Genomic DNA, 25,183 nt, shown 5'->3' on the forward strand with positions numbered 1-25,183 from the left:
GAACGCATATTGAGTCGGTGGCCTAACCTTTACGCTCAGATCACAGGTGGATTTCCCTCACCATATGAGTGAGAGAAAGAGCGGCTCTGGTGCATCCAGTTTTATGTCGACAAAACTCTCTTTAGACATTAAAAGTGCACTTTATGTGTATATGTTTGGTAGAAACATAAATCTGCACCTATGGCATGGATGACAAACCAAAACCTTGTCAGAGCTGTAATGCATTGCAGAAGTGTGCAAAATGTGTGCTTCCCACTCATCTACATTTTAAATAATGAACCCTAGCGCTTAAAAGACTATATGTGAATGTGTCACGTGTGCGGGGCTCTGATTTTTTGATGAGAGGAAAAGTTGAGAAATCACTCCAGGTAAATTTTGAAGAGTACTACTAGGTTTATACATATGTTTGCACAAGAAGTCTGACAACAGCCAGTGCTCCACACAGAGATCTGATCTCACACCATCATCCAGTCTGATAACTGACATGTCTGAGAATTGATTACTATAATCTGGTGACCATCCTTATTGGTTGGTGTCTGTCTTTGGAGACACAACACATCAAGGCAGCTCACTAGGTTTAAGAACAGATACACTTATGAAAATAATTTCACAGTGCTATCTGGACATATTCTTCAACGAATGAGGCAGTAACACATGTATCGTCTGTGGATCAGACAGTCTTAGAATGCACTGCGACAAGCTCAATTGTAAATAAACAAATCATTGGTGTTAGCCTTACAAATTCTGAAACTTTTGAGTCTGTGTCAGTCATTTTTTTTATGTCTGCAATGCCTCATGGTACAAAGAAAACTATCAGCAATGCTTTAAATGTGTGCTCCACCTTAACAGTCTCCACCTTAAATTATATGCAGTGGTCCTCTTTCATTCTTTTAAGCTGTTATTGTTTTCACTCGCCTGTCAATAACTGGCACAGTTCCAGCTCAGATCGACCAATCAGATGCCTCCAACACAACAATCCACTGCCTGTTGGCAGGCTGCCAAAGACTGCACAGAGAGCATTACGTCACTATTCCTTGGGGAGCTGTCTTATTGGTTGAGAAGAGCTGAGCAAATTAGGCACTCATCCAATGAGCCTGAGGGTGGCTGCAGACAGGAACCTTTGACAACAACAGGTCACGAGGAGCACTGTAAAAGGCTGTCGGTGGACTTCTCCCTTATAGATTTCTCCTTTAACCCTCCATCTATTAACTAATCATCAGGCAATTCTGGCACCAAATTAACTGACCCAAATTGAATTGTGGGTTCAGATTCATTAGCAACTCCCAGTGTATTTGGGTCAAAGCACTCCATTCCTCTCCATCAGGGTGTGTGTGTTTGATGTTTTTCCTCAAGTTTGTTTTTTTAATTATTGTGCATAAAAAATAAACATTCTGAACTTTCATTTTGAAGCAACACTAGCATTGCACTCAGGATTATTTCAGCTCTGCGGGGTCACTGCTTTTTAAACAAGGGGCTTTTAGACCCCACATAAAAACAAAACCTGCAAACCCTCCTCAACTCTCACCTCTGCACAACCTCATTACCCATCACAGCTTAAAGCTATGTCAATCAAACACTTCAGAACTGTACCAAGCCACTTCCACAATGAATACCACATCCTGGACTTTATCATTCCGCATGCCACTTAAATACAAACAATGCAATAAGCCAAAACAAACTGTAATTATTATTTTTTTTCCTTTTAACAATTTCATCAACACAATGGTACTAAATGCTAGGGGCGATCCGAATAATCGGCTACCAATCGCTAGGGGCCAATAATCACTTTGGGAAGTTTGATTGGTGATCTCTATAAAGACCGATCTCATAAACTGATCTCAAGCTGAAGACACCAGGATGCCGTGAGAGGTTTGTCAGACATGCAGCAGCACTGCAGGTAAAATAATTATAATGCTGAAGGTGAGGTATAATTCATATTTCTTTATTAAATAAATTACATGGTAATTTGAAAACTTTCTGTGAGACGTAATTTCACAAACCGCGTAATTTCATAATTTCACAAACAGCGTGAGTCACTGTTTCTATTTACCTTTCAAAATACATAAATTAAGTTGTATTAACTTAATAAAATTGTCTTTTTTAACTTTTTTCTAGTTCCCAGCATGCTTTGCATAGTACTTGATAAGGAGAGTAAATGGAGAAATTAATTGTTATTTTATGTATGTTAGTTTTTATTGTGAAGGGAAAGACCTATTGCATATAAATAAATTAGAATGTTGTGGAAAAGTTCATTTATTTCAGTAATTCAACTCAAATTGTGAAACTTGTGTATGCAGAATTTCAATGCACTCAGACTGAAGTAGTTTAAGTCCTTGGTTCTTTTAAGTGTGTTGATTTTGGCTCACATTTAACAAAAACCCACCAATTCTCAACCAATTAGAATACTTCATAAGACCAATATATATATATATATATATATATATATATATATATATATATATATATATATATATATATATATATATATATATATATATATATATATATATATATAAAAAACATTTTAGTGAATTGTTGGCCATCTGGAAAGTATGTTAATTTACTATACATGTACTCAATACTTGGTAGGGGCTCCTTTTGCTTTTTTTACTGCCTCAATTCGGTGTGGTATGGAGATGATATTTGTGGCACTGCTGGGGTGGTATGGAAGCCCAGGTTTCTTTGAAAGTGGCCTTAAGTTCATCTGCATTTATGGTCTCTTGTTTCTCATCTTCCTCTTGACAATACCCCGATTCTCTATGCGGTTCAGGTCTGGTGAGTTTACTGGCCAGTAAGGGTGTAACGGTACGTATATTCGTACCGGACTGTTTCGGTACAGGGCTTTCGGTACGGTACACGTGTGCACCAAATGACCGAATGCAATATTTTGTGTGCGGAACATAGGTACATTTTTGTGTTTCCACATGTACATGTACATGAACATGAACATGTATAGACTGCCCTACACCAACACTGATCTCTAAACCTACCCGTCGACACTGTAACCTAAACCAATGAAATCGACTGCAGGGCGGGATTTCCGCTGAAGTGGTTTGAAAAAAAATAAAATAATAAAGTAAAATCACACACCTCATGCTGTGAACAACATACATGGCATGCTATAGCCCAGCCTCTCGCTTGCTAGCGTCTTAGGTCTCCCAGTCTGTCATAGACACTATGGACAAGCCGGAGCTTGAAGAGCCACCCATATCATTAAGGTCTCCTGTTTGGGAACACTTTGGTTTCTTTTTTATTTTATATATATTTTATTATATTTTAAAACAAATTGTAAAAAAAAGTTTATAATAATAAACAACCTGCAGTTTAATGTTTGCATTTCTTTCCCTTACTTTACCGAAAATTAACCGAACCGTGGCCTTAAAACCGAGGTAAATACCGAACCGTGATTTTTGCGTACCGTTACACCTCTACTGGCCAGTCAAGCACACTAACACCATGGTCATTTAACCAACTTTTGGTGCTTTTGGCAGTGTGGGCAGGTGTCAAATCCTGCTGGAAAATTAAATCAGCATCTTCAAAAAGAAGGAAGGAAGGAAGCATGAAGTGCTCCAATATTTCTTGGTTAACGGTTGCAGTGATTTTGGTTTTCCAAAAACGCAATGGACCAACACCAGCAGATGACATTGCACCCCCAAATCATCACAGACTGTGGGAACTTAACACTGGACTTCAAGCAACTTAGACTATGAGCTTCTCCACCCTTCCTCCAGACTCTAGGACCTTGGTTTTCCAAATGATATACAAACCTTGCTCTCATCTGAAAAGAGGACTTTGGACCACTGGGCAACAATCCAGTTCTTCTTCTGCTTAGCCCAGGTAAGACGCCTCTGACATTGTCTGTGGTTCAGGAGTGGCTTAACAAGAGGAAAACAACAACTGTCACCAAATTCCTTGACACATTGCCTTGATCCCAGCCTCAGTGCACTCCTTGTAAGGTTCATTCAAATTCTTGAATTGATTTTGCTTGATAATCCTCATAATGCTGCGGTTCTCTCGCTTGCTTGTGCATCTTTTTCTTCCACACTTTTTCCTTCCACTCAACTTTCTGTTAACATTCGTGGATACAGCACTCTGTGAAGCTTCTTTGGCAATGAATGTTTGCGGGAAGGGTGTCAATGATTGTCTTCTGGACAACTGTCAGATCAGCAGTCTTCCCCATGATTGTGTAGCCTAGTGAACCAAACTGAAAGACCATTTTGAACACTTAGGAAACCTTTTGCAGGTGTTTTGTGATGATTAGCTGATTGGCATGTCACAATATTCTAATTTGTTGAGTGAACTGGTGGGTTTTTGTTAAATGTGAGCCAAATTATCACAATTAAAAGAACCAAAGACTTAAACCACTTCAGCCTGTGTGCATTTAATTGATTTAATACACTAGTTTCACAATTTCAGCTGACTTACTGAAATAAGTGAACTTTTCCATGACATTCTAATTTATTGAGATGCACCTGTATGTTTAACTTTTAAAATAGTTATGTTATGTTGAAGTTTTTATAGTTACCATTGTGCTGAAGAGGAGACTGCATGAAGGTAAACATTACAATGACTCTGTTAGCAATGAGTTAGTTGCATTTAGCATGTGCTATGACAGCTATGGATTTGAACTGATACAAATTTTATATAAATTGGTTCCAGGCCAACAAATCCATTAGCTGGAGCAACTTAATTTTTTGAGTCACAGTCATAAGGGTCAATGTTTCGAAATTGAGACTTATGCATCATCTGAAAGCTGATTAAATAAGAATACAAAATGCAAAATTGAGAGAAAGCAGGAATTTTTTGTTTTGTTTTCTTTCTTTTTTTTAATCAATGGTTTGTGAAAAAAAAAAATAGACAAACCACATACAATGCAGGCCAAGAGTGAGGCTTTCTAGCGGTGCAAAGCCCTGTTCGGTCACACATTTCACACAGCCATTGCGATGGTCCTGACAGGAGTCACTTAAGAGGGGAATTCCCCCCATATTAAAAAAATGAAATTCAAGCCCTGAATGAATGTCTGTAAAATACCTGAATGGAGCATCACTATAAATAATTCTACACAATAAAAATAAGGCTTCAAAAAGATTGGTATTGGTGATCCTGTGATCGACGATTGGTTGCTGATCAAATCCTGATCGAAGAACCCTTGGTAAATGCAAGTAATTTTTAACAGTTGAATTGAATCCTAACCTGACATATAAATTGATCACTCATGGCGTTGGATGCTTAAAAAAAAATAAAAAAAAATAAAAAATAAAAATAAAAATAGTAGTGACACGACATCAATGAATGTGCATAAATTTGCATCTTTATTGCAATCCTTTTTTTTTCTTTCTTTTTTTTCTCTATTTAAGCCATCTTTGGAGAAAATTCACCAGACATCTGCAGTAACAACTCACTTTTTCAGGCCACTCCCATGATGCCCTGGGCTGCGGTTGTTGTCATTGTCATCAAAATCATTGTCGTCGTCATGGTAATCGTCGTCCTTCTCAGAGCTGCCTCGACGGTTCTGGATGTGCAGGGGGACATAACCAGGCGTGGGTCCAAACAGTTTCAACTCACCCTGACCCAAGAGACTCTTTTCTCCACAGTAGCAGAAGGCACAGAGCTTTTCTCTAAGAGGGACAAGAGAAGATAAATTACTTTTCAGACTTTCTACTCGATCAGAAACATAACCCAAGTAAACATTCTTAAGTATACAAACGTAGATGTGAATGCCTGGCCAGCATCCATTGGAGCAAGTGCAAGCTCCATTTTGCATACTTAAAGTGCAATGATAAGAATGCAATGTGCAACTCCATTGACACATTTTGTATGGCAAGGAAAACTGAATTTGACCTTTTATTTGCCAGAAGCTGCTGCATTCATTAAGCAGTTCTGCATCCAATCCTCACTGTACTATTTATGCAACAATCTGACTAGTAATGGGTTTCAGTCCATACCCAGTGACAGACTGGGAGACCAAACTCTAAGAGGATTACAGAAGAGGATATAACATCCTTGGATGGCTCCGACGATAAAATCACACTACAAATCAGTCAAGTGACAAGAGCTCCTAATCAACCTACAACTGCCATCTTTGTTCAAACCCTGTATGAAAGATAGGGCTCCATGAAACAACATGATAAAATATATATTGCGCTTTGGCTTAACGTGATAATGTGAGGCAAAGGCTGCGATTCAATTTGTAAATATGATATATTAAATATATCTCAGAGTCTTGGTTCAATTCATGTGAATGGAGCCACTGAGATGCTGAAACCGCATCATGAGCTGCATGCAAGTACTGTGCTTCATTCTAAAACACAGCATATCAGACTAAATCAAAGCATTTTGTCATCTGATAATGGTTTCAAGCCATACAGTGATTTAAATATTTTAATAGTGCAGCGCTATTTATTTATTTTTAGTATACATACACACACACACACACATATATATATGTATTACCTTTTCACCAACTCGCGCACCTCCCTTTTAGAAACCCTATGTAAAATTGTTTATTTAAAGTAGGGCTGGGCAAGTTGCCAACAATGCCAACAATTATTTTATCGTGTATAAACACAGGGTTTTTTTTTATTATGAAAGTAACACACGTCCATCTCACAATATATTGCTTTACAGAAGGTGCCTGTTATAATGTTATGATCGAGGCTCTGGACTCTGAATATAACTTGTTTTTCTGTAACAAACTATAAAATATTTTCTATAAAAATGTTCACGTCCTGGCAGTGACATGTTGACTTGTTTTATATTTAATTTAATTACATTAATGTTATAAATTGAGATTTAGGCTACAATAAATATTTTAACTGCTACTGTGCAAAAGGAAAACTGCTGTAAAAAGCATCTTATTTGTTTGAAGTGTTTACAAACCAAATGTTACTACACTTTTGTTCATATAGCAGTAGGCCTACATTTAAATGAAAAAAAGTGCACAATACAGTACTTTTAAATGCATTATTAGTTTAGTGCATAATGTGATTAATCGCAGACAATAATGCAATTAATCGCGATAAAAAAATTAAATCGTTGCCCAGCAATATTACATAAAATGTGTCCATTTATTTAACAGTATTTTAAGCTATTTTTGGATTTTGGCCCAGTAAGTACAGAATTTCACTTTTGTTGTATTGCTAACAAAATTATGCAATGAAAAATTACACAACTGCCTCATTCTCTAGTAAATTAAAGGTGGGGTATGTATTTTTTCAAAAACGCTCAGGCCAAGTACCAAAATAAACTAGTAGCCTATCAAAATGAAGGGACGTGTCTACTCATGATGCAGAGGAGAGAACGCTCGGTGCACAGGAAGGACATTAGCCGAGCGACGTCAGAGAGCATCCAAAACTCCTCTACTCTCGGTTTCAAGCGTCAGCTCCCAAAGTATGCCTGAAAAGTTTAATACAGCAGATTTTGTCAAAATCGTTGCCTGGGTTCCATACGAATCTGTGGGGCGGAGCTATCAAAACAGGGGCTAGAGCCTTTGGGGTGCGTCATGTTTGTTTTGGTGATTTGAAATATCAACATCGGCTACCAGAAATCACTTACCCCACCTTTAATTACTGTCTGACTGCAAAAGTTCTCACAGTGGAGCCATGCATGTTCTTGTACAGATGTCACCCTGAGAAACAATTAGCATCCAAACTGCACTGAAACTGCATCACCAGTCAGAACAGTCATGATTTGTGTGTGTTTGTGTGTGTGTATTTGTTTTTTGTTATTGGGTTTTTCAGCTTGGGTTTTTCTATTTACTTGTATTTGCTGACAATATTTTGCTTGTAAATATTGTGATTATAGGAAATCTTACTGAAATGTCAAAACTGTCAGTGCATTCTCATTAGAGTTCATTTATTTTCTCAAACACTCTTTATCTGTTCGTTGTGCGGCCCTTGACTGCTGCTGTCAGTGGGAGATGTGATGCACATGCAGTACTGGTTGAAGGGGTGTCTCCTCTTGCACATTTTGCAAATGGTGCTGCACATTAGCGAGTGCACAATCTGTGCTAATTGGGAATCCAAATAGAGCGTTCTCTCACCCCCTCCCTTTACTAATGACAGTAACAAGTCTCCAGCGGTAGCTGTTGCCATGTGTGTGTGTGTGTGTGTGTGTGCGCGCTCGCAGGATTCTGCTTTTTGTGATTTTCAAGAATGATATGCATATGTTTTAAACTGAATTGTAGGTTATTATGTTTGACATAACTGAAAAATAAGTCATCCAGTGAGGAAGTGTGCGACCGATTATGTCCATGATTCACACCAATCGACCAATCAAGTTCTATCCAATTTTCAATTCTACAAAATGAAGTCAATTAACAATTGATAGGTGCACAGGAAACAGAGACCACAAAGATCAAAACTCAAGGAAAATTAAAACAATTACTGCTCACTGTCAATTAGTGCATACTAGGGCTGGGCGATATATACGATATGATCATGCGCATCTAATCAGTTAAGCTGCTTCCATGATTACCGCTAAATCGCTATCACATGCTTATAATTGGAGTGGCATTTAAAAGACAGAGCCGTAGATCGCTGACAAGCTATGCAATATCGTATTCATTATCGAAGGCGATTCATCTGGGATAATGAACGCAATATTGCGTAGCTTGTCAACGATCTACGGTTCTGTCTATTAAATGCTGCTCCATTTAAAAGTAGGTGATGGCGATTTAGCTGTAATCAAAGAGCCAGATTTACTGACTAGATGTGCATGATCATATCGTTAGATATATCGCCCAGCCCTAGTGCATAGATATCAAAAAGGTTTAATAACAAAGTTTCGGTCACATGACCTTCATCAGGTAGCATTCTATAAAATGAACAGCCTCAACAACCAAATCCTTTATCAATTAGATAAAGAATCACATATTTCTCTCTCTTGTCACATATAATTCACAAAATAAAACACAAACATATATACAGTACACTACAAGTCAAAAGTTTGGAATAATTAAGATGCATTAAAGTCTCTAAAGAGCATACATTTTCATATTTTTTGGGACTAATACAATTTATATCGACTAACCCTCTTCTCGTCGGCTAATGGTTAGTCAACTATTAGGGGGCAGCCCTAGAAACAATATAACAACTTTAAGTGTTTTTTTCTTTTTTTGGATCATGTGAAATCTAATTTATTCCTGTAATTGCAAAGATGCCATTCAATCTTTTCAGTCTTCAGTGTCACATGATCCTTCACAAATCATTGTAATATGTTTATTTGGTGCTCAAATTCTGGTTAAAAATAACAACTTTTGACCGGTAGTATATATAAAGGTGCAGGGAACACATTTGCATACACAAATCACTTTCTCCATGACCCTCATGACGCCTGCAGTGTTTGCCAAGCTTTGATGAATGATGATCCTAAAATAAGTTGACTAATAAAAAAAATAAAACCAAGATAAAACCAAAATATACATGCAATATAATTTTTTTACTACATTATTACAGTTACTGTAACGTATCTATACCTTGATCAGACATATACTTTGATTTAAATAAATTATGAATGTATAAAACAACAACAACAAACTGTATTAGTTATTACATTTCTGATTGCATAAGTAATGTTTATTTAAACTGAAAAATATGTGCTAACATTAAGTGTAACTAGAACATGAAAAGAATGAGGACTTTTTTCACCACGGCACGCCACTAAAACAAACAAACAGGCAACTAGAGGCTTTTGTTGACCTGACATACACTTCATCTTTGTTTTCTAAAACCCTATTGACCCTACCTTGTACAATTTCTTCTGTCCAAATATTGCTCATCAGCACACTGTGTTTGTCTGAACTCTCTCACTCTCTTAAGGGTGACATTAACTTGCCGCTCAACCTTTAAATGTCCACATACTGGCAGTTTTGAGTCAGCAAAGAGTGTGTGTGTGTGTGTGTGTGTGTGTGTGTGTGTGTGTGTGTGTGTGTGTGTGTGTGTGTGTGTGTGTGTGTGTGTGTGTGTGTAGCCCATTCAACACTGCACGTTGGTTCTGGAAAATTGCAGGATTGCCTTCTGTCTGAACACAAACATGTCCCGGAATTGATTCCGCGTGCAACTCTTTTGCTGGGTTTTTCAAAGGCAGATCAATGTTCGTGCAGAAAAAAATATGTGCAAACTGTTCGCCAGTTTATGTGAAAGTTAACGTGCGTGGCGTTTTTGAATCATACATTACACGTCACATCCTGATCTCACGTGCCATTACGGGACCTTTACGGATTGTGTGTGAATGTATGGACAGATTTCGGGAAATTCACTAGCAGTGTGAATGAACCATAATCGAACAATCCGGGAACAATTGCCGGGACACGTTACCCGTGTATTATCCGAAATCTCTGTGAAAGGGGCTTGTGTGTGTGTGTTTGACACCAACCTAGTTTTGGCTTTTCTGGTGGTGGAGGCAGAGTAGCCAGCAGAGTCTTCTGACACGGAGCGCTGGAAGAGCAGGGACAGAGGTCTCTCATCTCTGGGGCTGAGATCCAGAGGCTCGAGGAAATCATCATCCATTTCTGGCTCCACCACATCTATGAATTCAGACAGGACAGTCACAATTTTATTATAATTTTTGTGAATGATTAAAATGTCCATGATCAGCTCTCATGAAGAGATCATTAGTATTGTGTTGAAGTGCATTCTATCAGTTGCAGTTCAATGGCAGTTTTCTGATTAGTATTATCATTTTTGATCATCACTTCTATTGCAGTATACCCCACAGATCATTTATAATACCTCGCTGCAAATGCCCCTTTTTACTGGAAACAGAAATTTCTTTGTGTTTCTTTAAATGCAAATAAGCTGCTGGTCTCCACCCCCTTTTCAAGAAAAGGCTATGCCTTGACAGCTCATGCCTAGGTTACTATGGCAACAATAAACAAAACAACGGTTTGTTTACTACTATCATTCCTGTTTCACTGACATGTTTCAGTTCTTCATCATCATGAAACGTTTGTTATCTGCATGCATTTGAAATATTATCAGTTTAATCTTCCGATATATGGTTTTCTGAGCTGCAAACTCATGCATCAGCTGTCAAATACACATTATGTTATGAAAAAAAAAAAGGTTACAAAGTTATCTTTTAACATCAACAACAAGTGTATCAGCATATAAGATCTGTGAAACAGTGTCTCTTGGATAAGCCAACAACACACTATTATGTGTGTATTGTTGTTACACACTACTACTTATTAATGCCAAAAATACATTTTGATTGTTTTTAGAAACATTCATTGCGCTATCTAGATAGTCAGCTGGCTGATGATTCCTAAATATCAGTCAAATAATACTATCTTTGATTTCAAGACAGACAATATGCATCAAATTGTTATTTATATACACAAATAAACATGACTGATGGCAGGAGAATGTTCTGGAAAAAAACAAATTAAACTTAACAGTATTACAGCTATTTGTCTCCTCCACCATGTTTAAAATCACCTTTGAAAATACAACTTAAAAAGACTGTTCATGTCCAATTATTGACTAGGATACTCATATTCAAGATAATTCCAATATAATAGCATGTGAAGGCACATAGGAATCTCTCTCCAGACTTGTTTTCAAATATAATTTTCTCCCCTTTTCTCTTCTAAGTCCTATTATCAGTGTTTGCTGAAATGTCTAAAGCACAATATCACTGAAATTATTATCACTGATTGTTAATATTAAGGAGTTTTGATTATGGTAACATATGTTACACATTATAAACTATATCACTACAGTAATATAATAATCATGTTTTAAGGGGTTATTCATGTGGTGTGTTGAAAGTCATTTGTTAATACTTTTACACCTTTAAATTTCCTTTTAATGATCGATGGTTGAAAGGTGAGTAGAATAATGTCACCTCATTGTCCCCAGTTTTTGGAAATGCTTAACCTTTTGCTAATAGCTTACAGTTTAATGGATATATAGTAAACTCCCATAATTTGAACCAAGCATCATGGAGCGTAGGAAAAAGGCTGATATGTTGGACGGATTTATCGACATGTGAAATATTGGGACGTGTACATTCCCAGAAGAAAACTCAAGACTGTTATCAAGGAAATTGAAACAGCATTTACTGATATAAAGAACAGATCCAATTGGAGTACCCTTTGTGCTTTGTAACTTTAAAGATCTTTCTCAAACACAAACAACAACACTAAAGGAATTTAAAAATGTAAATAAATAACACACTTAATAATAATAATAATAATAATAATAATAATAATAATAATAATAATAATAATAATAATAATTAGGGCTGTCAAATTATTAAAAATTTTAATCAAATTAATCAGAATTTTCAGTGGATTAATCATGATTAATCACTATTTGCAATTACACCTGAATCCTAACCATTTTTTTTTTTTCTGAAATGCATACCAAAAGATAAGTAGCAGGACACAGATACATACTTTTCATGTATTGATTCATCAATATGTGGTTCTTTTTTTCTGAATTTCAAGTTTAACATTTACTTAATCAAATTTACCTGAGCACTATATCAAACCATGCCATTTAACTACAGATAGTGTAAGAGTTTTAGGTGAACCAGTGGTTAAATATAGCCACATATCTATGAAATTATGCATATGCAAATTATGAGAAACTCGAAAGAATGAACTCAGAAACACAAACATGCGTCCTCTGCACTCTGGGCACTCTTGTTTTTGGGAGGTGTTCATTTGCTCTGCCACAATACTTTAGGATCTATATTTTCACGTTCTGAAGGCTTCAAGTGCCAGTAAAACCAAGTAAAAATGCAAATGCTTTTCCAAACAGCTGTAATTTTCGCTGCATTGCATGTAGGTGTTCTGCGCATGCGCAGTGTGAAACACAGGACGCTATAACAGGAAGAAGCTCCAGCGTATCAACTACCAAAGTCGTCTCTGTTTATCGAGCTTGGCATGAATGTATTTGAGAGTAACTGTGGTAAAACCTTAAGCTTCTTCTGTGTTTTCGTCGCAGCGCTCGCCACTGTTTTTTACTATCTTGAGAATTCAGAGATCGACGAGACTTTCCTGACCTGAATAATTTGTCACACTGCGCATGAGTGAAATGCGTTAAAAATTTGATGTAATTAACGACAAACAACTAATTAACGTCGTTAACGCACTATTTTTGACAGCCCTAATAATAATATAAACTATCCATCCTGAGCTGTACTACTCAGTAACTTGCTAAACATTCATAAAAAACCAATGTAAAAAAAAAAATTGTAATGCTGTCTGAATTATAAATATATATTAATGACTATATATAAATTATATAATCATAATGATAAGATTATTCTAAGGGGGGGGGGGGGGTCATAAAATTGATTTGAAAAATATGGCTTCTGAAACCTTTTTTCTAACCAAGGTCACACTCAGGAATTAATAAACAGACATTTTTGTTGATAAATAAAAATGTTCTATGTTTAAAACCCACTCCCTTGGCTTAGTTAAGATGTTTGAAATAAACTGGTACTGACGGACAGAGACCAGCCACACACAATTTTAGACACAAATTTGATTTGATAAATTACAGAATGTACAAATACACCATAAACACAAACACACACACACACACACACACACACACACACACACAGCAATAAGTGTTCCTACATAACCAGAAATGCAAGCTGGTCTTCTGGGAAACATTTTTATACACCCACTGGATCGGGGGAAACCGTCGCATGAGTGAAGAATGTTGTCGTGCAGCACTGTGACGTTCATGTCTGTAAAGATGTCATCTGCTGGTGCTACACTAATGCAGTACAAGAGCTGGCAGAAGGCAAGTACAATGACCCATGAGGAAGACGAGGAAACATAAGACAGCAGTTCTCAAGTGTGTTTGATAATTGCATGAAATGCATCAATGTGATATATATATATATATATATATATATATATATATACATATATATATTACTGTAACTTCACAGCCATTGTTACTTTTAATCAATTCAATTCATACTTCCTAAATAAAAGTATTGATTTCTATCAAAAATAAAAAAAAACTTTACTAACCCCAAATTTCTGAATGGCAGGGTATATCCGCAACAACATCCCCTACAACACTGCACCTCAACATTTTCTTTTCTTTTCCCTTTGGATACTGAAACTTTGATCTCCTGGACAACAATGCAAAAAATGCTGCATCACAAAAAGCCACTACAATGGGCGCCGTGACCTTTAGATCAACCTTTTAAAGAGATGAAAATGGCTCTTCTCATGGCAGACTTGCCCACAAAGCACTTGTTAAAATTGCGCTCATTGTTTTTCCATTGCTTAACAAATGCATGCCAGTAGACATAAGAAACCAGGGGGGAATATTTAATTATGAAACTAAAGTGGGTTAAATCCAAAAAGCTCCTAATGAATATTAAAATCGATATGTGAGACTAAATATAGCATCAGTTAAGTTAACATAAGGCACACCACAGTAGATCTGGAAACTTTGACACACAGGGATGCACCGAATGTTTGGCAACTGAAATTATTCGGCCAAAAATAGCAAAACTGAATAAGTGAAAAGAATTAGGAGTAACGTCTTATAGTGACAGGACTACACTGTGTTCCACATGTGGGAACACATAACCAATCTGTGGGAGCCACAGTTCTTGCTGGTTGGTAGGGGATCAAAGTCTTATTTCACTCAATGAAATGCAAATTAATCTCTAAACTTTATACAATGTTAATATTTTTTTCTGTGTTTTTTTTTTTTTTTTGGGTGGTATTCCGTCTCTAAGCCTAACATAAAAAAAAAATTACAAACCCTTTATTTCTTTGTAAGTGGGCAACAAAATCAGCAGGGAATCAAATACATATTTTCCCCACTGTATATATCAAGTAACAATTCTGTTCAACCATGTTCACCCTATCTCCCTTTGAAAACCCTTCAGCACAGAGGAGGAAAATTTAAGTGTAATGATTAGCAGCAAATGACGGCTTTCAAGAAGATTTTATGGAGGAAAAAAAAAAGCTTTCATGTACCATGATCGTTATAAAGTCTGAGTTGGAGAAGGGTCACAGCTTAGACCACCCTTATACTAGGAAGAGCAGGAAACACTAATGTGCCAATGTCACAAATTAATGGAGTGCACAAAACAGAGACAGTCAAAATGATGGAGAATACAAAAATAGTAGCCTCAGCCTTGGACAATGCAAATATGGATCAATCACAGACTGCTTCATGCATACTGCACTTAAAACTGACAAGAGCTTTCTCCAAATGGCACAATCAAATCTGAACCAATAACCTATTAATTAAAGCATTTTATTTGGCTCTGAATTGTGTTTTTATGCTTTTATTTCTTAAATCATCTTTCTATAATTTGTGGTCTCATCATAACTTTAATAAAAAAAAAAGAAGTAAAAACTAGTATAAATTCTTAATCCATTGAAAAAAATTACAACAGAAATTTTTGCTTTGCATCCCATTTTAAAATGTATTCAAAAATGTAAAATGTAATCAAATAGTTATTTCAAATTGTAATACTATTTCCCACAAGATCACTGTTGTTACTGTTGTTTGTTTTTTTGTTTTTAATCAAATAAGTGCACACTTTTAAAAAAAGGATATTTTTCGAAGTGCACGCTTTTTAAAGTGTGCACTTTAGATGGGTTAAATGCAGAGCAGGAATTCTGAGAATGGCTCACTATACTTGGTTGTATGTCACGTCACTCAAGTCAAAAATAAATGGAGCTTTATTAAAAACCATTTACAAATCATGTTTCCAAAACTTTTGAAAAGTACTGTATTTATCATGTGGAACAAAATCTATTTAAATAATAAGAAATTTGTTGTTGAAATATATTTTTATTGACTAAATTTACATGTCGATCGGTGGACCAGAGTTTATGTCAAAAGTTAAACGTTTTTAAACACTCCCAGTTTGCAAGACTAAGTAGTTACTGCATATTTAGACATTAGACACATGAACACTCAGAAAAGGGATGTCCCATAATGCCTTTAGCCTAGCCTAGGGTGGGTTAACTACTACAGTAGTCTTCAGAGGTTTTTCAAAATGTGGCTGAGATCAGAATATAAGCCACTATGACTGGTTAGCAGAACACATTTTTGAAAAACTAACGTATCAGCCAGTAATGGAGTCAGACCACAGATAAAACGGCATGAGCTTCAGGTGAGAGGCAAGCTGTGTACCAGGATAAAGTGTGAGTGCTATCTTACTAAAAGCAACAAGACGTAAAAAGCTTTTTGTGAGCATTAATCATCTGCCATCACATAGACTAAAACATAATATAACTGAAAAGTTCAAAAGGGCAGGAGGGGGATTGGTGTGATCTTTTTTTATTAATTACCTACAAAATATTTATAGTGATAAATACTCAATGGGAATTAAGGAAATTTCTGTTCACACAAGATTCCTCTGGAAACAGCATAACTGCAACAGTCTGAAATCATTTTTTTCAAAAACAGATTAAGGGAACATCAGTCAATGCACCAAAGAACATCTATCAAGTTGTACACTATACACTTTATGCCAAAACGCATGAACATGGAAATACTTAAAAGACTGTTTATGAAATACAGTGCACACAAAAGACATACCTCGCTATATACTGGTCATAAGAAGAGAAATAAACTATCCAGAAACTTGCCAGAAAACATTTTTGAATATGCATTTTTGTTTATTGTCATATGAACAACCTTTAAGTTATTCCACTGATTTAAACCACAATGCTATTACTGACATACAAAAATATGACTCATGAATTCAACAACCGATTTGTGAGTCTGTTCGATCAAGCCATTTGTTTGCAAACTGGACTATAATGGTCATGCAAAAAAAAAAAAAAAAAAAAAGAATGTTTCCCTGTTGACACTTGGTATTAAGATGTAATACAGAGATCATCAGATATAGTTTCTGCTAACTATGCTGAACACTGGGTTTTGTGTCAGAATCAGGACTGGAAGAGACCATTGTGCATCTTATAGGGTTTTCACCTTCAAACCAAATTTACTATTTCAGATGGTAAAGCATGAATCCATCTGGCTAGCACGCTTCACAACACATCCAGTTATGTTTCAAGAAATTAGGTCAGTAGGTAGAGAGGAAGTGAGATTTTGCCCAGAGGAGCGTCTACCTTACAAAAGCAAACTGATAGAATGTGCTTTCAGCAAAATGTATCAATTTTCAGACCCTGTTTACTCCTGTTTAGAACAGTCCACGTGTGATTGTATTGACAAAAACGCATCTTTAAAACAGGGTTTGTGTTGTTTGTTATTTACTGTCTTTATATTATTTTCTCAGTGCCAAGTCATTTTATCTCCTGCAGTGCTCAACACTAAAGATGTTCCAGGAAGAATGTGAAAGGTTCAGGCCAGTTAACAGAATTCTCATTTGCTTAGCAGGGAGAATTCAGCACTGACAATGCATTTTTAGAGATTTGCAAACTTAAACATTTGCTAAAGTATCGTAGACACAGAACTGACACAGTAAACTCGGGGAAAAAATCTCACCCATCTCTGATGCGATGTCAATGTCTGGAGTTGGTGTGACATCAGTGGAATCCATGCTGTCTTCATCATCGGCCTGTGCACGACCTTGATTACGAGACCTGAAATGCAAATAAGACAATATTACTAATATTGCACAACAGCTGGGCCATACTGTTTCTATAAACATACATACAGCACTCCATAAAATGTTTTTTTTTTTCTGCAGATTATCTTGTAATGTACTTAACCATACCCATCAAAAACAAACCAGTAAACTGTTTTTAGATGAGTGTGCAGAGTAGAAACTAGGTCATCTAACTACTAAATATTTAGTTACTGTATTTTGTATTTGCCAAATGTGCAGCATTTGGCAGTGGGTTTAAACTGTATATTCACTCTCAAACAAGCACCTCAACTTCAAAGTCAGAAATTGCCCAACACTGGGTTATCAGTGGCGTAGAAACTCTTTTACTCGCAGGATGTGTACTGATATATGGGTTAGTGAACTTGGTGACAGAGCGGGTCAGTGTGTGAGTCTCCACCCTTCCCCCATCAGCAGTCAGCACAACATGTTAACACGCATGCAGCAGCCAATGAAGGCTCAGTGTGGCCTGCAGCAAGTGCTCGGCTGCTCGTCACTATGGTTACAAAATCTAGTTCCCTACAACAGACGCGATCAGAAGGTGAAAAAAAGCTCTACACACAGCACACTAAACATACACGCTTTTTGGAGAGCCCTTGTAGACAAGTTGAGCACATGCATTATTTATTTTGTTTTAAAGTGAAGTTAGTGAACCTTAAGGTGTATTAAAAAAAAAATGTGTGCCGCTTTCTTTTCACAGTAGATGTCAAATTAACTTCCCGTTTAACGACATCAGCATACTGTGTTCACATCTTGTATAATAAGAGACATTTCATTTAAACTAGATTTGTGTTTCCAAAATAATATATATATTAATAACAGCATTTGCAAGTTTACCCTCCAGAGCCATGTTGCTGTCATCATGTCACTGTTCATTGTTAGTGGTGCTGTCATCATAGCGGTGCATGAGAATCAACACACTGCAGAATTAGCTCCTTGAATTGATTACATCGGGAACCCACTTCTAAAAGCACACTTCCAAAAAATATATATAAATAAATAAAATTGGTCCACAGAGTGCACTTTTTAAAACCAGCAAAACTGCCAGACATATTGCATTGTTTTTGTCACTAATATTACTTTGGTCAAAAATAGAGAATGCCAAGCAGGTTAAAGTGTTGCATCCATGTTTTACTGTTCACAGCAACAAGATGCCAAAATGTTGCCATGGCTATCACTACGTCAATCAATGCAATTTCGTCAGTGACTCACACATGGAACTATAATTTAGATATAGTTTATATAAAGGATTGTATAAAAATTGAGCAAGCTACACTGCATAATGAATCTCTTATCTACACTTTTGTTGGTTATAATAAGAGGATTCATTGAAGTTAAACCTATTCACATAACCGCTTATCAACGAAGATACAGGTGCATCTCAATAAATTTGAATTTATTGAGATGCAAAGAATGAGATTTTAACCTGCAAAGGTTTCCTGGGCTTTCAAAATGTTCTCTCAGGGTGTACTCACACTAGGCACGGTTGCCATGAACCGGGCCCGAGTACGATTGTCCCCCCTCCCCACTCCCCCTCTGGCCTGCACTCACATATAGCGTTTCAGCATTCGTGCCGGAGCACGCTTACGTCATTATGGTGCGACGGTTTCGGGATAAACAGGAAGAGTGGCGCTCTCTGAACGCAATGGAGTACATCGCTCTGTTTTCTTTGTGGATAATTTTGTGTTGTTTGGAACAAAGCCCTCTCACAGCCTGTTGTTAAACAGATGTGTCACCTTAGTGGCACGAACATTTTCACGTAATCGCGCTGCTCGTATGAGGATGTTTGCAAGGTACCAGCTGAAGTGCAGCAAGGACTTTGCAGTTTTTAGTTTTTATGCGTTTTGCACCTCTGCCGTAGACCAAAGCGACCCTTTCCCTGCCATGTTGGTTTTTGGTGCGTCGCAAAACCGTGACGCAACGCGTCCTTTTCCTTGCTCCGGCACGGTTAGCACTCACATTGCATGCGAACCGCGCCCGAGTCCAACTGAACCGTTCCCTGGCCCACCTCTTCCAAGCGGGCCAGGGCCGGCCAATCGAGCCGCGCCCGGGCACGATTCGGAGCACTCACACTAGTCAAACGAACCGCGCTTTGGTGGTCAAACGCACCCGGGCACGGTTCAAACTGGCTAGTGTGAGTACACCCTCAGTTTGGTTCACTAGGCTACACAATCATGGGGAAGACTGCTGATCTGACAGTTGTCCAGAAGACAATCACTGACACCCTTCCCAAGGAGGGTAAGCCACAAACATTCATTGTCAAAGAGGCTGGCTGTTCACAGAGGGATGTATCCAAGCATGTTAACAGAAAGTTGAGTGTAAGGAAAAAGTGTGGAAGAAAAAGATGCACAACCAACCAGGAAAACAGCAGCTTTATGAGGATTGTCAAGCAAAAAATAATTTGAGTGAACTTCACAAGGAATGGACTGAGGCTGGGGTCAAGGCATCGAGAGACACCACACACAGTCGTGTCAAGGAACTTGCTGAACCACAGACAACATCAGAGCGTTGCCTGGGCTAAGGAGAAGAAAAACTGGACTGTTTCCCAGTGGTCAAAAGTCATCTTTTCAGATTAGAGCAAGTTTTGTATTTCATTTGGAAACCTTTGAGTCTGGAGAAAGGGTGGAGAATATCTTGAATATCATATCTTGATATGTAATCAATCATGCACACATAATGTGTGCAATCATTTTCTTTCAACTTGAACAACATTATAAAACCCTTTTTAGAGTTTTTGGATCCACACAAGGACAACTATGCACTAGTTACCATGGCACTTTTTCGAAGGATCCTGTGGTTCTCAGAGAACTAAGATCTACAGACCTTAAGCTTCTTACACATTCTTCTTTCAACATATAGCCTACAAGACAAGTCAACAAACCTCACACTGAATGTGGCTGTAGCAACACAAATTACATGCAAAACTAGTTTATGATAAATACGGCAAAATACAGTTTAATTATCTCAAAAAACAGAGATGGAACCCAAATAATTGTGGGACTAGGAAAACTACTGATCTCCCCAAGCACAATGCAGCATTGGTACAATAATAGGCATCACATTTCGAGGCTAAGGTTTCTGGATGGAGACAGTTACTGCCGCTGCCTGCTAGCCTGGCGTCCAGCACTCCGATCAGTGACCTACATCATTGAAAATGCATACTATTGTGCTGTGCTTGAGACAGGTTTAATCCAGGTCAACAACCCCCTCCTCTATAATGTGTCTCTCAAAAGATTCGCATGCTGAAGGCTAGCTAACTTCCCTAATGCTATTTAGCCTTAAACACCAGAGTGAAATGCTGAATAACCTGTGAGTGTCAGCTTGCAAATTTTGAAAGAAAATGTACACTGCAAAAATGTTGCTGTTTCTTAAATGTACTTTAAATGAGTTAAAGCAACACAAATATCTGAACATTTAGTTTCTACTTAATTTTGTTGAAACTACCGGAATCATTTTTCATCATTAACTGAAACTGAGCAGTGGATTTTTAGTTCTCACTATGCTTTGCATAGGGCTAGATCAGGTGAATAAATGATGAAATTAAGTGATAATTTATATATGTTTGTTTAATGTTCAGTTATGTTTAATATTTTAAAAAGTTTCTGTTATGTTGAAGTTTTATCATTTACCACTGCTGAAGAGTAGAGCTTATGGTTTAGTTGTGGGTGACTACATGTATTAAATTTAAATGTATGTTGCTCCACTTAAGCGAAATAAGGAATAAGCTAAAATCAGTGCAGTGATGGTCTACCATAATATCTAGATATCTAAAGAGCAGGACACCCAAAGGCTGTCAACCGATTTTGGAACCAACAACGTACTTTCAAATACTGTATGTCAGGGGGTCTAATCTCTTTTTCCTTAACATATACATATGAGTTTTAATCAAATAATGATCACATTGAGAAAGATCTACATAATACATCAAAACAAGGCCTCTGGAGTTTCTTGTTTTGCTAGCAGGGTCACACTAAAAGGATTTTACGTGTTCTTTATCATCAGAGGTAACAAGGTAAACAAGTGATGGGATTTGGGGTAATGAGTAACCTGAAGGTAAATAAACAGCTGTTCAGCAGTGCTGAGATGCACGGAAGGATTGTGCTCATGGCATTTACAGAGCTCTACACTGCTCTGGTAATATGTAAAACACAGGACCAAACGTGCAGACTGTCAGAAATTCAAAGGATCACAGGGTAAACAAATTGAGTAAACTCGACTCTAAAAAATCTAATAAATCCTTCCTTATTCCCTATACACACATTTATCACTAATGTAAATGTTTATGAAATAAACTGCAGTTCAAAAGTGCACCTTATTTACACCTAAAGGTTACATATTAGTACATAGCACATTAGTAAATATGTACAGGTGCTACATATTAGTACCTTTTGAAAGGGTACTGCCCCAGTGACAGCTTATTTATCCTTTTTTGTTTTTATTTATTTTGCGTAATAGCAGATTTGGTGCTCAAGAAACATAAAGCTGTGATATTTTATGCTTTTATTTATTTGTTTTTAAAGCTTCTTAATCGAACAGAATGACGTTTTTTTATTTATTCTAAAAATGCATAAAGTTTCTTGTGAGGGTTAGGTTTAGGTGTACAGCTGGGGTAGGGCGATTGAAAATACAGTTTGTATAGTAGAAAAACCTTCGAGACTGAAGTTGAAATAGCCTTCCAGTCTCCCTTTGATTAGTCTTTTCAGAATCTGAATTTAAATCCAAGTAAAAAATAAATAAATAAAAAATTCCCAGGCTTATGAATCTCCTTAGAGTACAAGGATCTGTCACCTATCAGTGTTTGTTTTTGACTTTCTCCTCTTTAGTGCATTGTGGTCAAAACTTTTTATATTTATTTCTGTCTTTTTAGCAGGGTTTGTACAGCACAGTGGTCAACTACTGTTGTTTTTATTGTGCTTTATAAATACATTTTGATTTGATTTGATCTGAATACAGTACATGTTTGTGTGTATGTACTAGGGCTGAACGATATATCGTTATCGTATCTATATCTAGATATGAACTTTCAAGATATTAATATCGAAAAAAGCAAAGATATAGACGATATAGATTTCCCCTCTCCGTGCTCGCCCTGCATACAACTCTGGCAGTCACAACAAACATCAGTTTTACGAGTGCCTTTGACTGCATCGCTAAAGCCAGCGCGCACACACTAGGGACGTGGGAACTATATTGTGGGGGCGGGGGCGGCGTTTCCATGGTGACGTGTCATTGCTTGTCACGTGACACACCGCAGCAGCAACAGCGCTGAATGAATGATGATCTGCTTTTATATCATTTTTCCTTTTTTATTCAGAATATTCACAAATGTGTTATGGCATGAAATATCTGATATTCCGATTGTCAAATACATGCAAGTGGAGGTATATTGTTGTTTAAACACCTTTTTTACACACGCCGTGTGTGCCGCAGACGAAGTTCAGAGAATCGGATCTGTTGGATTTACAACCTCTATGTTTACAACACGTGAATTCATCCACTTCTTCCGAAATACTTAAAAGTAAGTGGCTGGTGAACTGGGAATAGAATATGTAAGGCCTGGAGGTCTCGCGGCGCAGTAGACGAGTTATGAGTTATGAAAAGGACCACTGCAAGCTGAGAGCGACCGGCTTTTGTGGTGGAAATTGGCAGCAATACCCCAACCTTGCGCAGCTGTACCTGAGTGTCCTGGGACATCAGTGCGGTCGGAGCGCGTCTTCTCAACAGCTGGACATATAGTGAATAAAAAACGCTCTGCTCTGGACCCCGAAAATGTTGATCGACTTGTTTTCCTGTCCAATTAATTTGTAATGGCCTTATTTTGCGCCTTTTTGCATGACTTGGTGCCAAAACATAAATCATCTTCCATAATTTGGAAGTATTTTGGATTCAGAAAAGACTATGTAAACCAGAGTGACGTGTTGTGCAGGTCGTGCTTAGCAAAAGAACACGTAGTCATATCGTATCGATATCGAGATATCTGGCATGAAAATCGAGATATGAAATTTTGTCCATATCGTTCAGCCCTAGTATGTACACAGCATTTTCTTGGTTCAGTACACTGATCTATATATATAACTGGATCGCTCATCGCGCTCTAAACTGCCAACAGGCAGTGAAGCCACCGGAAGTGTTCGATCCGCCATCTTACTAATCCCTACCAGCAGAGAGCACCATTGAGTCACATTGAAACCACTGTCCTAAAATAACTCGATTTGAAGCGAATCAGTCAAATGGGACTCGTTTTTATGTTATGTGTAATAAAGTAATGTTCACTTCAGATGTTATCTGCAGTATATATGGTCTTTTTGGGACAGTATAAGCGATATATTTAAATCGTGTAGGTGGGTGTGTCTGCTGCGCACTGACGACACAGGTAACTGATCAAACACAAAAAATGGCTTATTTATTTATGAACAAAATTATTCAGGAATTATTAAACATGAACATATTAGTATCAGAAATGGATTTTAATATATTACAATGAATTATACAATTATGTTGTTAATATTTCTCTATAATGAAATAAAAAAAAATGAATTTACTATCTGGGAAATAAAGCTTTGTATTTATTTCTTAAATCCATACTGTATATAGTCAGTTATTTCTCTGAATAAATTCAGATTTCAGAACGAACACTTCGTCGTTTGTTATGTGTGTTGAGGTCGTGTCTGTCTGATGTTTATCATGTTTATGATGCTCATTGTAATGAACGTAGCTTTTTAATAAGTAGGGGAAATTCCAGACATTTAAAAAATAACCGTTTACATGCCTACATACAGTGATACTTCATATTTATAAACACTGACTTGTTAGATGATGTTTTCTCATTAAAATCATACAAATTCCTATTAACTCAATGGAACGTTTTCGCACACTAGGGATTACCAGAATGGCGGCGCAGCGGCTTCACTTTAATGACGTCATGAGCAATCCAGTTCTATATTATAGATCAGTGGTTCAGTATTTTTTTATTATGTTTGCAATAAAGTTCAGAACTAATCTTTTAGATTTATCTTTGTTCAATATCCATTTTAAAAACTATCGGTTGATAACTGGTTATTGGCCAGTGTGATCCATCCAATTTATCTTTATTGGTAAAATTCAAACTCTACAAAATACACTGTTTAAAAAAAAGAGAAGAAGAAGAAGAAAATCAATATTAAAACATCAGCTCACATTAAGAATGTAAATTCTGTCACCATTTGCTCACTTGTTCCAAACTCAAATGAGTTTTTTTTTTTTCTTCTGTTGATGATTTGGAACCATTAGAGGGTGAGTAAATTATGACAATTCTGAAACTCTTTTACCCCTTTACAAATCAAATAAATATATATATAAAAAAAATCAAATGCAACATGCTTAATTATTCCCATTTGTAAATGAGTTAAAACTGCATGATTATTTATTTAAAATTTCCTTCCCCCAAGAACTCATGGCCACAGTCACAGCACACTGGTGAACAGCAGGAGAAAGCTCGAGAGAGAGTACAAGGATAAGTGAGAGAGTGCCAGAAAGAGAGAGCAAATGGGAAGCAGAGAGGGGGAAAAAAGCTTACAGTGCAAGTAGTTCCAACACAGAAAGGAGGAGCCTAAAACCCGGGATGGAC

At 37.0% G+C, this 25,183-nt stretch overlaps 1 protein-coding gene across 7 annotated transcripts in view; it reads right to left on the reverse strand.

Annotated features, from left to right (window-relative positions):
* The window catches only part of LOC113066129 (histone-lysine N-methyltransferase 2C-like), a 134,769-nt gene that overhangs the window by 78,933 nt on the left and 30,653 nt on the right, over window positions 1-25,183 (reverse strand). For all 7 annotated transcript variants that reach the window (XM_026237803.1, XM_026237796.1, XM_026237800.1 and 4 more), the window contains exons 3-5: window positions 17,457-17,554; window positions 10,375-10,525; window positions 5,403-5,618 (exon numbers count right to left, since the gene is read on the reverse strand). In XM_026237803.1, the coding sequence (XP_026093588.1) occupies window positions 5,403-5,618; window positions 10,375-10,525; window positions 17,457-17,554 (465 nt within the window). The remainder of the gene's footprint in view (window positions 1-5,402; window positions 5,619-10,374; window positions 10,526-17,456; window positions 17,555-25,183) is intronic.

Source organism: Carassius auratus, chromosome 49, assembly GCF_003368295.1.
Source record: "Carassius auratus strain Wakin chromosome 49, ASM336829v1, whole genome shotgun sequence".
NCBI classification, from domain to species: domain Eukaryota; kingdom Metazoa; phylum Chordata; class Actinopteri; order Cypriniformes; family Cyprinidae; genus Carassius; species Carassius auratus.